The 13,310-nt window shown below is 44.4% G+C and overlaps 1 protein-coding gene across 3 annotated transcripts in view; it reads right to left on the minus strand.

Moving 5' to 3' along the window:
• The window catches only part of BOD1L1 (biorientation of chromosomes in cell division 1 like 1), a 36,405-nt gene extending 35,073 nt beyond the window's left edge, over positions 1-1,332 (minus strand). For all 3 annotated transcript variants that reach the window (XR_009274655.1, XM_058803552.1, XM_058803551.1), the window contains exons 1-2: positions 1,138-1,332; positions 616-740 (exon numbers count right to left, since the gene is read on the minus strand). Coding sequence is in view for 2 of the 3 variants with exons in the window: in XM_058803552.1 (XP_058659535.1) it covers positions 616-740; positions 1,138-1,332 (320 nt within the window). In the remaining variant the exon portion in view is untranslated. The remainder of the gene's footprint in view (positions 1-615; positions 741-1,137) is intronic.
• Positions 1,333-13,310: the final 11,978 nt, after the last annotated feature.

The following is a 13,310-nucleotide window of genomic DNA, read 5'->3' on the forward strand; positions in this document are numbered from 1 at the left end:
GGTTTGTCCCCAAATCCAGGGTTTGACCCAATTTAATGGCCAAACTCATGGTACCTGGAAAAAAATTCTTAATGTCTCTTGTGAGTGTAAAATTTGAGAAGAAAGACTGCAGGAACCTTTGTGAAATAATGTAATACAGGTTAAACTGTCTGACATACTTTAAACATAACACCAGTTCTTAAAACCTCTTCTATGTCCAGTCAGATTTAAATCCATTTTTCGATGTCATGACCTTAGCTTTATACTTTGCAGAGTTTAGTCTGTGGAATGTTTCTCCTTAGCTCTAAAAATGATAACTGCAATTTTATTAACATCGCCCTTAAAAGAAAAAGTAAAGGTAGCCTTTAGCTAGAGTTACATCTCAAGTCAAAATTGAGGTCCCCTCCCTGCATAAGCTTGGATCAGATCAGAGAACATCTGCAGTCTCATTCTGACTACTACTGATGGAGAGTTACTAACCCCAGTAGTAACTTTTTAAACACTGAGAGTGGAAAACAACCCAACTTCTTCAGAAGCGTCTCTGAAGAAAGCAACCCACTTTACATTGACCCAGACCATCTGTCACCTATCACAGCACACGGGCATGTTCAGAGAAATCCCAGAGCTGTAACTTACTTGAGAACCTGCTGTCTAATGTTATTTCTCAGCTGGTTCTTGTTGAGATGAGGGCTCCAGGTATGAGTTGCCAAGTGGTTGGAAACAAAGTTGTCAACGCGCTGTCTCAAATTCTGGTAGGCAGGCTAGAAAGCAACAGCAGAGATGTTGGACAGGTAGCATCATGAAAGCGGCTGGTTATCCTCCCGGAGGCCAGGCTGGTACAGCGGGAGCCCCGGTCGGACCCCCGGTGCTGTGCGGGCGCAGCCGCTGCCCTGCGGATTCAGCGCGTTAAACGCTGCCCGGCCGGAGCCCGCGCGAACCGGCTGTGTGTGACCGTGCGTGCCCGGCCGGCCAGCCGCGCTCCCCGCGCAACACGGGGCTCCGGCTCTCCCCCGGCCGCGAGCGGAGCCGGAGCCCCACGCGGGCCCAGCGGCCGCTCCGCCCCGCCGAGCGCGCTGTCCCGGACCGGGCCCGTCCCCGACCGGCCACAGCCCGGGGCGCTGGGACCCCCCCCGAGCCTCCGGTCCCGCCCGCCCGCACCTTGGTGTCCACGTCGGCCAAGCAGTCGCGGCGGAACTGGTCGAAGAGCCCCTGGCTCTTGAGGTGGTTAACGATCATGGAGACCAGCTCGGGCTCGGCCGCGCCGCCCCCCGCGCCGGCCCCGGCCCCCGGCAGCGGCGGCGGCTGCTGAGGGGGCGGCGGCGGGGGCGGCGGGGGCTGGGGGTTGGTGGCCATGGGGGCGGCGGGGCGGCGGCTGCTGCCGGCGGTGCCGGCCGGGCCCCGGGACGGGGCTGCTCAGCGAGCAGCGGCGGCGGTGACCCCGGAAGCGGAAGGGGACGGCGGGAGGAAGCGGCGCGGGGGGAGGCGGGGGCGCCGCCGCCGAGAGCGGCGCCATCGGCGCGGGACGAGCACTGGCGGGGCCGCGCGCAGCCGCCGCGGGCCCTGCCCAGGGGCGGAGGAGGCGGAGCCGCTCGCGGCCCCCGGGCCGGTGCGACCCCGACCCGCCGGGCTGAGGGGGGAGAGGAGCGGCCGCGGCGCCGCTCGGCCTCCTCCCCCCGCGCCCACGGCCCCCCGCGTGGCGCGGCCGCCGCTGGGCGCTGCGGGCACCGCGGGCGCGCGGCTCTCCCCGGCCGCCCCTCGCCGCTGCCGCACTCCCGGCGGCGAGCCCCGGCCCCGCCCTGCGGCCCGCCCCTTCCTGCGCCCGCCGCCATCACCGTGCGGGCGGCGCCGCGCGCTTCCTCCCTCAGGGGCGGGGCGGGGCCGGCGCGGGGCGGGGCGGGGCCGCGCGGGGTCACCGGCGGCGGGGCGGGACCATCGGGATCATCGGGGCCGGGTCCGGGTCCGGGTCCGGGTGCTGCTTGGGACGACTGCGGGCTGTTCCGGGGCACTGGGAGTGTAGCAGGCGCTGCCTCCGCTCCCGCCCCGTCCGGCCTCAGGAGCCGCTGTCGCCGCACCCCTGGAGAAGGCGGCTGGAAGATGATGCTTAAAATACTTGAATTGAAACTCGCCACCTTTACACATCAGTGTATTCTGACGTGCTCTTGTTAAAAAAATGGTTTCAACCCATTTCTTGTTTCCTGGTTACCTTCTTAGCAGTTGTTTTTCATGTGACAGTGTTACGGTGACAACTGTCCAATGTGCTGAGGCAAGGAATATTAGATAAGTTATTAGATATTAGATATGTTTTCTAATATCTAATACTAGATATTAGAAAACATTTTTCACTTTTCATATTTTTCATATTTTGGGTGGTCAGGCGTTGCCATGGGTTGCCCAGCAAGGTGGTGGAGCCGCCGTCCCTGGAATTGTTTGAGGCATCTGGACCTGGTGCTGTGTGATACAATTTAACCTGTAGCCCCTGCTATATGTGTCTACCAACTGGTCATAACTAAAGTTGCTTTTGCATTCTCTTTTAGGACAGTCTAACTTTTAAATATTTTGGCATATATTTAATATATAAAGTCTCAGTAAGTTTCATCATGTCTTCTAAGTAAAGTGTAGTTCCAGATGCAGTTCCTAAACTTCAAGCAATATTTAAATTGCTGAGAAAATACTTAGATATGAGGCAAACAGAAATGAAATGTATATGATATTGTGGGAACAAATTGTTACATGACTTCAGGCTGGACAAGTATTTGAAAGAACAATTCACAAAATTCAGGGAAGGTGCTTGTGGCTCAGAATCCCTGCTCTGTAGGGGACTGGGAAGATATTTTTTTCTTTCTGGCTCTACGCTTGCTTTTTGTCCCTGAATATGAGAACTTCTCCAGGGCTGGGCAGAGCCATTTCAGCCATTGCTGTCACATCAGCAAGCCATGCAACTTGTGATTTCAGATTAACATATTTTTGTCTCATGTTTTGTCTCATTTTTGTCTAACTAGGGGCACAAATGGCATGATTTTCACCTGAAGCAGAAATAGGAATAAAATACTATGGTGAATTTGGAAATACTGTTGCTTGTAGTAGCTTAAATAAAAATAAAGCACTGACAATAGCTCACTCTTTTTAAGACAATGTTGCAGAAATGTTATTCTGTGGATGCCTACTACAAGTGTCAAATTCAGAGTGGCCAAAGTGCCCAGCTGATTCAGAGTGTTCATAGATTTAAACTCTCTTGAGGTCAGTTTATACCATAATTGATAAAAGTGGTAACTGAACTTGACAGGTTAGTTGATGTTTTCTGGTTTCTGTTTTTCAGTGAAACACTTTGTGTGTTTTTTTCCTCAAAACTTCGTTCATGATGAGTATGCTGATAATGAATCTAAATTTATGAAGTAACTGAAATCCAGTTGACAGCTGGATTAAGAAAGTAAAAAAAGAAGGTAAAAGTCCTTCACTTTGCATGGGAGTCAAGGATTAATCTGAACAAATTTGGTAGTGATAGGAGATGCCCTTCCTCTATGATGAACTCTATTGCAAAATTCTGTGGTCTCCAAAGATAAAGTACTGCTGTCAGTACTGAGCCTACAAAGGTGATGTTCCTCTTTAACCACTGTCACCTTTTACAGACAAGGCTACGCAGAAAGGGGAGCTCTTTAGTAACATTTTGAGTTCTGTAGTAAAAATCATGACTTTTCAACAGGAATAACTGAAATGCCTGAGCAGATTCTTGGATAGTAAAAGCTCTAAGCTGCCTGACAGCAACAAGAGATCTGTCCTGGATGAATTGCTCACTTCTTCTTCTACATATGTGGTAACATGTCTGTGCCTTGCACCATCTGTGTTACCATCCATCTCTGAGGTTTATTATCTTTTAGTGTGTAGCTTATTGGTATGTTGTTTATTATGGCACGATAAACCCCAGAACTGTGGATGCTGAATTCATTTGTTGTATGAATGTGCATTGCCTGATGCATATTTCATTTTTGTTTCTCCCTGTGCATAAACAGTATACTTTTATGATTGTCTCTAGTTAGAGAAAGCCTCAGATTTTCTGGTGCTTACTGTTATGGAATTTTTCTAAAAAAAAGGCAAAATTATGCCTAGGAGCAGTGCTAGTAATCACAATCTAGTGCACTGTGTTTTGGAGCAGCAGAGAAATGGTGCCAGCCTTGCTGAGGTTTTATGCTTCATCAATAACAGCGTATGTGGCTCAGCTGAGCTGCAGCATGAAATGCTGTAGTTGCAAGACCGAAATGTAGCCAAGGCACGGACTGTACCTTCAGCTGGGATGTGACTGCAGTGATGTCCATATCCTTACATGGGAATAGCTGCAGTAGATAAAATGTTATTGGACTGCCAGAAATGGAGGACATGATTCTGCCATCCTTTTTTTTGGTATGTAAATAAAAGCATTTAGATAAACTGTTGTTTAATGGTGCATGCCTGAAGTGCTCTTTCTGGCTTTGTAACCATGTTTCCTTCCAGGTGTCAGTCGTGTTTTTATTTGTTGAAACAGGTATATATATCTTTTATTTGGCTGGCTAGTAGGCCCTGTGTAAAATGTGAAGCTTGTGGCATAAGTGAAGCTTGTGGCTTAAGTGAATTATCTGTAGAACAGCAAATGTATTTTACTTCAATGGAAGGCTGCCTGTCCTAAGTGTTTTCCACAGGCAAGCCTTTGGCAAGTGCAGAAATGAAAACAGTGACTAGACAACACATTTTAAAGTGATGAAAGGAAATCTTTTATTTGGAATAGGCTGCCATGACCTTGCACTGACACTTCTAAAACTTTTTGGTCACTTCTAAAGAGGTTCCTTGAGCAAAACTAAAACTACCATGAGATCCTGGTTCTCCCAGCAGGGAGAGCAGGATAATTGTTGTCAGTGATGCTTAAGCTCAGCAGAGATGGACATTTGGTGGCTTGTCAAATTGGCAAGTTAAATAGATAGACTGAAGTGCTTTGTAAAAATACTGAAGTTTCATGTTCAGTAGCTAATATACCTGGTTGCTGGGAAGATTGCCTGGTTATAATTTGAGAAAAAGTTGAGAAGTCTTCTAACTCACATTTTATCAACCTGCATTTTTTAATACTTTTTATTGATATACAGAGACATTAACTCATTTTATTTTATGCAGCTTAACATGGTAGAAGCATTTAAAGTTACAGATCTGCATATAACTTTATCTGAAAAGTTAGGATTATTTTTTCCAATTTCAGAACTTCAGTGTGACACAAAACTCACACATAATGTTTTTTAAAGTACATTATTTTGAAGGTACAGCTATGCCTCTTTTCAATTTTTCTTATTTTATGTCTCTGTCAATGCCAAGAAATTGAGTTTCTGGATGCCCAAGTTTTGTGAGATGAATAGAGCCTGTTTAGAGGGTGACATTTGAGAGCAAAAAAATATTACTGTCACAAATAACTTTAATACACAGTGTTACATGATTTTTTGTGGGTGTTTTTGTTGTTGTTGTTGTAACCAAGAAAGGAATCTTCAGGGGCAGATGGAACCTTGACCTGCCTGTGAGAGGAAAGCCCATCTGTGTGGCCGTGGCTGTGACTGGTGATACAAGGTTGTGTTGTTCACTTTCATGGCAATGAGAGAAGGGACAGGCACATTACAGCTTTCTTACCTCTTCACAAGCAAACAATGACTAATGGATGTAATATTGTTTGGATTGTTATTGGCATCTAGGGAGTCAGACTTCTAATTCCTGCTAATGTGATTGATGATCTCAGCATATCTTTTTTTTTTTTTCCTTTTTTTTTCCCTTGCCTTTTCTTTTCCTTTTTTGAAATGTAGGTTCCTGCATGATGGAGAAATACCACTTTATTTCTCCATTCTGGAGAAAAATGTTAGAAGGAGTTACTGTTCTCTTTTTAATAGAGTTTTTACTTTGGTGTTTGTTTTTGACTGGAAAATACATGTTTTTGCTATTTGTGTATAGGGAAACAGAGAAAATTTAATGGAAGCTTGTTCTCCAGAGAGCATAAGAGATTATACATTCTTTCTACACTCTTTCACTTTTGCCTGAATGTAATTTTAATGGTAAGGTAAAATGGTACAGCTCAAACATGAAAGCAGAGTGAGTGGATACACAAAAGCATGACACATTTTATATCAGCATTCTTTGCTGACTACAGCAAGGTGAAATCAAGGTGGAAGCATTGCTTAAATGGAATGCATGAAGCTTAAAGTAGAGCTGATGGACTGAATTTTGCTTTAATTTATACCTGGTATAGTTCCATTGAAGTCAGCAGGGAGATGGATCAAAGCAGGACTCTACTAAATAATAGGGTGCTCAAAATTACTCATGCCATCATTTCTGCAACCTTGGTTGTAATCCTCAAGCAAAAATGAGAGTTATTGTATCTAGTGCAAAAATAGTATTTTCTGTGGAAAATTTTTAAAGTGTTATTTAGGAAAATAACAAAAATAAAAAATAATAATTTGGGCTTTTGTCTTTTTCTCTTGTGTTGGAGGTGCCAAAGGTCTGGAGGAATAGGAATGTTGAGTCACATTTCAAGAGCATTCCTTGAGGAGAGGTGGGGTGGAGGCAGGGAAGGAGCTGGGTCATTTTTTTGCTGTTGATTGCCTGCCATGCTCGGTTCCTGGTGCTGCTGAGCACGAAGAGAACGCTGTCTGAGGTCACTGGGAAGGTGGGTGTGTGGAAGGGGCCAGTGAGAAGGTGCTGTAGTGAAACCCCACCCTGCTGGCTCTGGCTGCAACTTGGGGCAGCGGCTCAGGTGCAGTCAGGGTGCCCCCATTGCCAGTCTGCTGCAGATACCCCAGCACAGGCCTGGCATCCTTGCTTGTCTCTCTGTCTCAGGGGCAGAGAGAAAGGAGTGTGTTGCCCACCTGCGGCTGACACCACTGTAAATCCAGGTGGAGTGTCTGAATGGGAGTTGAGATTTACTGCCTTCCCAGAGGAGTGCCCCCAAGCTATTGCACTTCAAGGACAGCTCTTGGGACTTGTTCTGAAGAATGTGGAAAACGTGAGGAAAAAAAATCTTCAGTGAAACAGCAGAAATAATAATGCTTGCTCAAAATCTTTCCTCCTCACCTATTGATTTGCACAAAGATGATATGAATTTAATGTCTTTAAGATTTGTGCTTTTTTGCCAGGTTTCATTAAAATTGGCCAACCGTTTCAAAAGTTATGGGGCAGGGGTTGGAGAAAGACTGACAAATAGTGAAATAATTGTTTCCTGGGGAAAAAAAATAATTGAAGCCTGGATCGACTATGATATATTGTGTGTGGAGATAACCAGCTCTGAATCTATTCAGAGACCAGCTGCTTTCTGAATAGGAACTGATATAGGAGTCAGACAAGGGGAAACAATCCCAGACTCACGCTGGGGAGTGTGAGAAATGCAAGGTTTCCTATTTAATTTGTTTAACCAGAGGAGAATGGAAAGTCAAGAAAAAGTATTAACAGTATTACCAGTGCTAAGCCCCAACATTCACACATCCCAACATCCCAATTTTGATTGTACAGTAGGAAGAGAGCATTTTAAAAATTTATTCTCCTGAATGTCTTGGGATTTTAGCTTTTATTTGCTCTTAGCAAGGTTTTAAACCTTCCTGAAATGGAGAAGTGTCGTGTTTTCTTCAGCAATGGGATTAGTAAAAATACATTTTTGCTCAGTAAAAAGGAGCTAGTGAGGCTGTAAAGGAAGACAACTTTGCAAGAGCCTTTTTTTCCTGTTTTATGGATATGCTGGCTGGAAGGGAGATGGGTGGCTGAAACAGCTCTGCTGTCACAGAGCTGCGGGATCCAGCTGGCTTGGCTGTAGCCTCTTCTGAGAGGAGAGGCAGGAGTGCTCTGTGTGCAGCTTTTTCTGTGCCTTGGATATCACAAACAGGTCCTTTATAGATTTTTTCCTGTCATCTTTATTGCTGTGTGTTAGTGATCATCACCTGACTGGCTTTGTTAATGTCATAGAGCTTGTTTAGTAAAAGGAATTCTTAGGAGTGCAGCATTGCACTTCAGTAGATTTATTTTGGAGTTAGAAATGTAGGTGCTTTGGTGGAGGGAAAGGAATGCTTCTGCATGCTGCAGGGGGACAAGGTGGTTTTTGGCTTGCTGAAAACATGTGTGCCAGGTTCAGAGGCTGGTAGCTAAGGTGTCCAACCTGAGAAATGAGGACAGCTCTCCCTGGAACTCAGACTGCTCTGTTACCCTCAGGTGATACACACAGTGGGATGTTTTGCAGTGTTTATCACTGATAAAAAAATATTCTAGTCCTGCCAGGGCAGCTGGCATCAAAGGAAATGATCTAAATTGGTGACAGTTTTCTCATTCTGGGTGTTGAGAATAGATGAAAATTTGTTTCTTTGACTCTCCATAAGTCCGAATTCCTTTCCCAGGACTGTTTGATTTCTCTTGTGAGAAAACAGTCTGAAATTTTCCAGAGGTTTGATTGTATTTACTTCTGTCCATTAATGAAAAAAGCACTAGCTTCCAACTCTTCCTCCACAGAGACAGAATGAGTAATTGCCCACATTAGACAAGAATACTTTAGTCTTCCTTTCTTGATTTCTAAAGTAAAAAGGAGCAAGAACATGAAGCTGTGTAGCCATTGAGAAAGCTAAAGAGGAAAGGAGCTTCTTAGGACTGCTGCCTCCAAATCAGTCTGTTAGATTGTTTCAAAATTTGCCTATTCATATGAATAGAACAACTCTCTATATCGTGGTTTTGTGCCTCTCCTGGTATGAGCTTGGAAGGTATTTTTTTCAACTTTGTTTACTGAGTGATTGTAATATCAGTTTTATTTAAGAAGAACTGATACAAAAATCTTCCTGGCAAAATTTGGATTTTATTATTTTATTTTATTTTATTTTATTTTATTTTATTTTATTTTATTTTATTTTATTTTATTTTATTTTATATTAAAATGTCTTTCTGTACATTCTTGTTTTAGCCAAAATTGTGATTTACCTCTTGTTGAAGAGTCTGAAGAGACAAGATTATAAAAAATATGATCACTCCCCATATACTAAAATCCTATGCACCATAACAGAACTTTACAAGCCTGCAATAAAGTATCTTGAAAGAGAAAGGGAGTCAGGAGAAAGATACATGAATTTTCAGAACTCAATAGAAATTGGTAACAGTGAAAGTTTGTGAAATCTACCATTCCTGAAAAACATCTGTATCACTAGATTATGCCTTGACTTTTCCTGACACAATTTCATTAGTTGTGGTGGTAGAGCACTGCATGTAAATCAGAGTGGGATTTTACCTTTATGTAGCAGAGGAGGAAGGACAGATTTGCCATATGCCAAATTTCTCACTTTGCCTGAGGGAAGGATTAAAATAATTTATTAGACAAGTAATCCAAAACTCTGGGACAGGTGAAAGTGTTTCTAGATTCTCCTGGGATTGTATATTATAGATTACCCCTCTGCTATTAAACCAGGCAGAGTGAATAGGGAAGGGAGGGGCTCCAATATCTGTTTCCTCTATAAAGCTCATCTCAAGATTCTCATCCTGTCACAAAATAGCAAAGATAGCCTGCTGTCTACGAATTTCCTTCCTTCCTTCCTTCCTTCCTTCCTTCCTTCCTTCCTTCCTTCCTTCCTTCCTTCCTTCCTTCCTTCCTTCCTTCCTTCCTTCCTTCCTTCCTTCCTTCCTTCCGACACTTCCTTCCGACACTTCCTTCCGACACTTCCTTCCGACACTTCCTTCCGACACTTCCTTCCTTCCTTCCTTCCTTCCTTACTTCCTTCCGACACTTCCTTCCGACACTTCCTTCCGACACTTCCTTCCTTCCGACACTTCCTTCCTTCCTTCCGACACTTCCTTCCGACACTTCCTTCCGACACTTCCTTCCGACACTTCCTTCCGACACTTCCTTCCTTCCTTCCGACACTTCCTTCCGACACTTCCTTCCTTCCTTCCTTCCTTCCTTCCTTCCTTCCTTCCTTCCTTCCTTCCTTCCTTCCTTCCGACACTTCCTTCCGACACTTCCTTCCGACACTTCCTTCCGACACTTCCTTCCGACACTTCCTTCCTTCCTTCCTTCCGACACTTCCTTCCTTCCTTCCTTCCGACACTTCCTTCCTTCCTTCCGACACTTCCTTCCGACACTTCCTTCCGACACTTCCTTCCGACACTTCCTTCCTTCCTACACTTCCTTCCTTCCTTCCGACACTTCCTTCCTTCCTTCCTTCCTTCCTTCCTTCCTTCCTTCCTTCCTTCCTTCCGACACTTCCTTCCGACACTTCCTTCCGACACTTCCTTCCGACACTTCCTTCCGACACTTCCTTCCTTCCTTCCTTCCTTCCGACACTTCCTTCCTTCCTTCCTTCCTTCCTTCCTTCCTTCCTTCCTTCCTTCCTTCCTTCCTTCCTTCCTTCCTTCCTTCCTTCCGACACTTCCTTCCTTCCTTCCTTCCGACACTTCCTTCCTTCCTTCCGACACTTCCTTCCGACACTTCCTTCCGACACTTCCTTCCTTCCTTCCTTCCTTCCTTCCTTCCTTCCTTCCTTCCTTCCTTCCTTCCTTCCTTCCTTCCTTCCTTCCTTCCTTCCGACACTTCCTTCCGACACTTCCTTCCTTCCTTCCTTCCTTCCTTCCTTCCTTCCTTCCTTCCTTCCTTCCTTCCTTCCTTCCGACACTTCCTTCCTTCCTTCCTTCCGACACTTCCTTCCTTCCTTCCTTCCGACACTTCCTTCCTTCCTTCCGACACTTCCTTCCGACACTTCCTTCCGACACTTCCTTCCGACACTTCCTTCCTTCCTTCCTTCCTTCCTTCCTTCCTTCCTTCCGACACTTCCTTCCTTCCTTCCTTCCTTCCTTCCTTCCTTCCTTCCTTCCTTCCTTCCTTCCTTCCTTCCTTCCTTCCTTCCTTCCTTCCTTCCTTCCGACACTTCCTTCCGACACTTCCTTCCTTCCTTCCTTCCTTCCTTCCTTCCTTCCTTCCTTCCTTCCTTCCTTCCTTCCTTCCTTCCGACACTTCCTTCCTTCCTTCCTTCCTTCCTTCCTTCCTTCCTTCCTTCCGACACTTCCTTCCGACACTTCCTTCCGACACTTCCTTCCGACACTTCCTTCCTTCCGACACTTCCTTCCGACACTTCCTTCCGACACTTCCTTCCTTCCTTCCTTCCTTCCTTCCTTCCTTCCTTCCTTCCTTCCTTCCTTCCTTCCTTCCTTCCTTCCTTCCTTCCGACACTTCCTTCCGACACTTCCTTCTGACACTTCCTTCCTTCTGACACTTCCTTCCTTCTGACACTTCCTTCTGACACTTCCTTCCTTCCTTCTGACACTTCCTTCCGACACTTCCTTCCTTCCCACACCCTGTATTTTTTTTTAAACTCCTGTTTAACTGCAGGTAGAATTTGCTTTTCACAATTACATTCTGTTGAGATACTGCTCTGTGTGTACTTGCAATGCTATTTTAAGATGTCTATTTGCACTAGCATATGAGCAAACTAGGAAAATGCAAATAATGTATTAAATGAACAGGGATTTTGCTAATTTAAAAAGATTAATTTTATGCATTTTTGTATCCTTTTGCTCCTGGGCAGACAAAGGAAACCTAAGTTATGGATATCAAAATTATTCCATTTATTCATCTAGGCTTATTCTATTCTTCATATGAGTTCCCCAAAGACACATTTGTATAAACAGAAGCATCCTAATTAAAATTGCTAGGGAGTCATGATCTATTTAAAGTCTCAAAGCATAATTTTACTTTTAGCCTTCATATTGTGAGAGTGTAAAAGAGCAAAGTTTCTCTTGGAGGTTTAAACATAATGAGGTGAAAATTTTCTTTAAGTATTTGCTATTTGGCTGCATGCTGCTCTTATCTCCGCTAACATGCACCTGATTTCCTTTTCTATCTTGCCTTTGTTCATTTGTAAATCTTCAGCGGTCTTTCATGTTTTTTAAAGGACTGCAAAACTCATTAAAACTTTCCAATTGTTTATTTCCTTGTGCTTTCTCATTTAACCCTCTTTTCACAGTTCCTGCATTTTGACTTAAAGTAACAAACTTTAGACAGTTCAGGCATGCTACTGTCTCTACAAAAGTATTTGCAGGTCTATTTATTGCCAATATTTATTTCTTCTGCTGATGTACAGGCTTAGTTCTGTTGATGTTTTTTTTCAATCTAGTGTCTTTATTTCCCAAACAAGGACCATATAATTCCGTTTCTTCCAATCAATAGCAATAGTCTCCACATTTTTTTTGAAGGATGACAGTTTTCTTAGTTTTTTCTCCTTGTGTCTTCTCCAAGATGCTTTGTCAAAGTCTTCCATTGAGTACACCTGTGTAACTCAATAGCTACATATGTTTGAACCTTGTCTTCAGTGAAAGAAGCTCTCCAACATTTATACAAAGGGGCACATCCCCTCCAATATCCAGAAAACTTAAATTTGTTGTTGAGGAAAATGTTCCCATGTTCTCTGTAAGAAGAGATAGGCAGTAATCCACTGAGCTCCTCCAACTTTCCTCAGCCGTAAATTCACCTTTACAACAAATCACTTTGTTTGTGTGTTGGTGTGTGACTTACAAATTTTGGCAGGAGTCTGGAGCAGGCACAATTCTTTTGCCTTCATCAACAACACATGTAATAGCCAGTTTGGGATTTGTGGGCCACTTGCTGCAAAATGGCAGCTCTGAGACAAACTTCAACAGCTTTTTTAGTGGGAAATAATCTGTTGGCTAGGAAGGAGGGTGCAAGAGAGTAGTTGACTGAATGGCCAATACATACCTGTAAGAAATAATGTTCTTACAAAGCAAGTAACTTGCTTAGAAGTCATGAATACAAGTTAGCAGTGAGAGACCAGCAGGTTCAGTACATGTGCTTGTGCCTGCAGCACAGAAAAGCTCTTTTCACTTTGAGCATTATTGCAGCAACATTTTTTCACAATAATAAATTATTTTCTGGCAATTTGGGAGCTCCTGGTTTTGCTTAACATACAGTTTTGAATGAAATAGACTAGACTAGAATAGAATACTGCAGTTGGAAGGGACCAACAAAAAACCTCTTCTCCAATTGTCTTACCAGTTCAGGGCTGAACAAAAGTTTTTAAACGTGTTGTTTAGGGCACTGTCCAAAGGCTGTTTAAACCCTGACAGGCTTTTGGCATTGACCACCACTCTGGGAAGCTCGTTCCAGTGTTTGGTCACCTTCTTGGTAAAGAAATGCTGGCTAATGTCCAGTGTGAACCTCTCCTGGCCCAGCTTTGAGCCATTCCCACACATCACTGGATACCAGGGAGAAGAGACTGGCATCTCCCCCTCCATCTCCCCTCCTCAGAAAGCTGCAGAGAGCAATGAGGTCACCCTTCAGCCTCCTTTTCTCCAAACTAGACATG

Source organism: Ammospiza caudacuta, chromosome 4 (genome assembly GCF_027887145.1).
Source record: "Ammospiza caudacuta isolate bAmmCau1 chromosome 4, bAmmCau1.pri, whole genome shotgun sequence".
NCBI lineage: Eukaryota > Metazoa > Chordata > Aves > Passeriformes > Passerellidae > Ammospiza > Ammospiza caudacuta.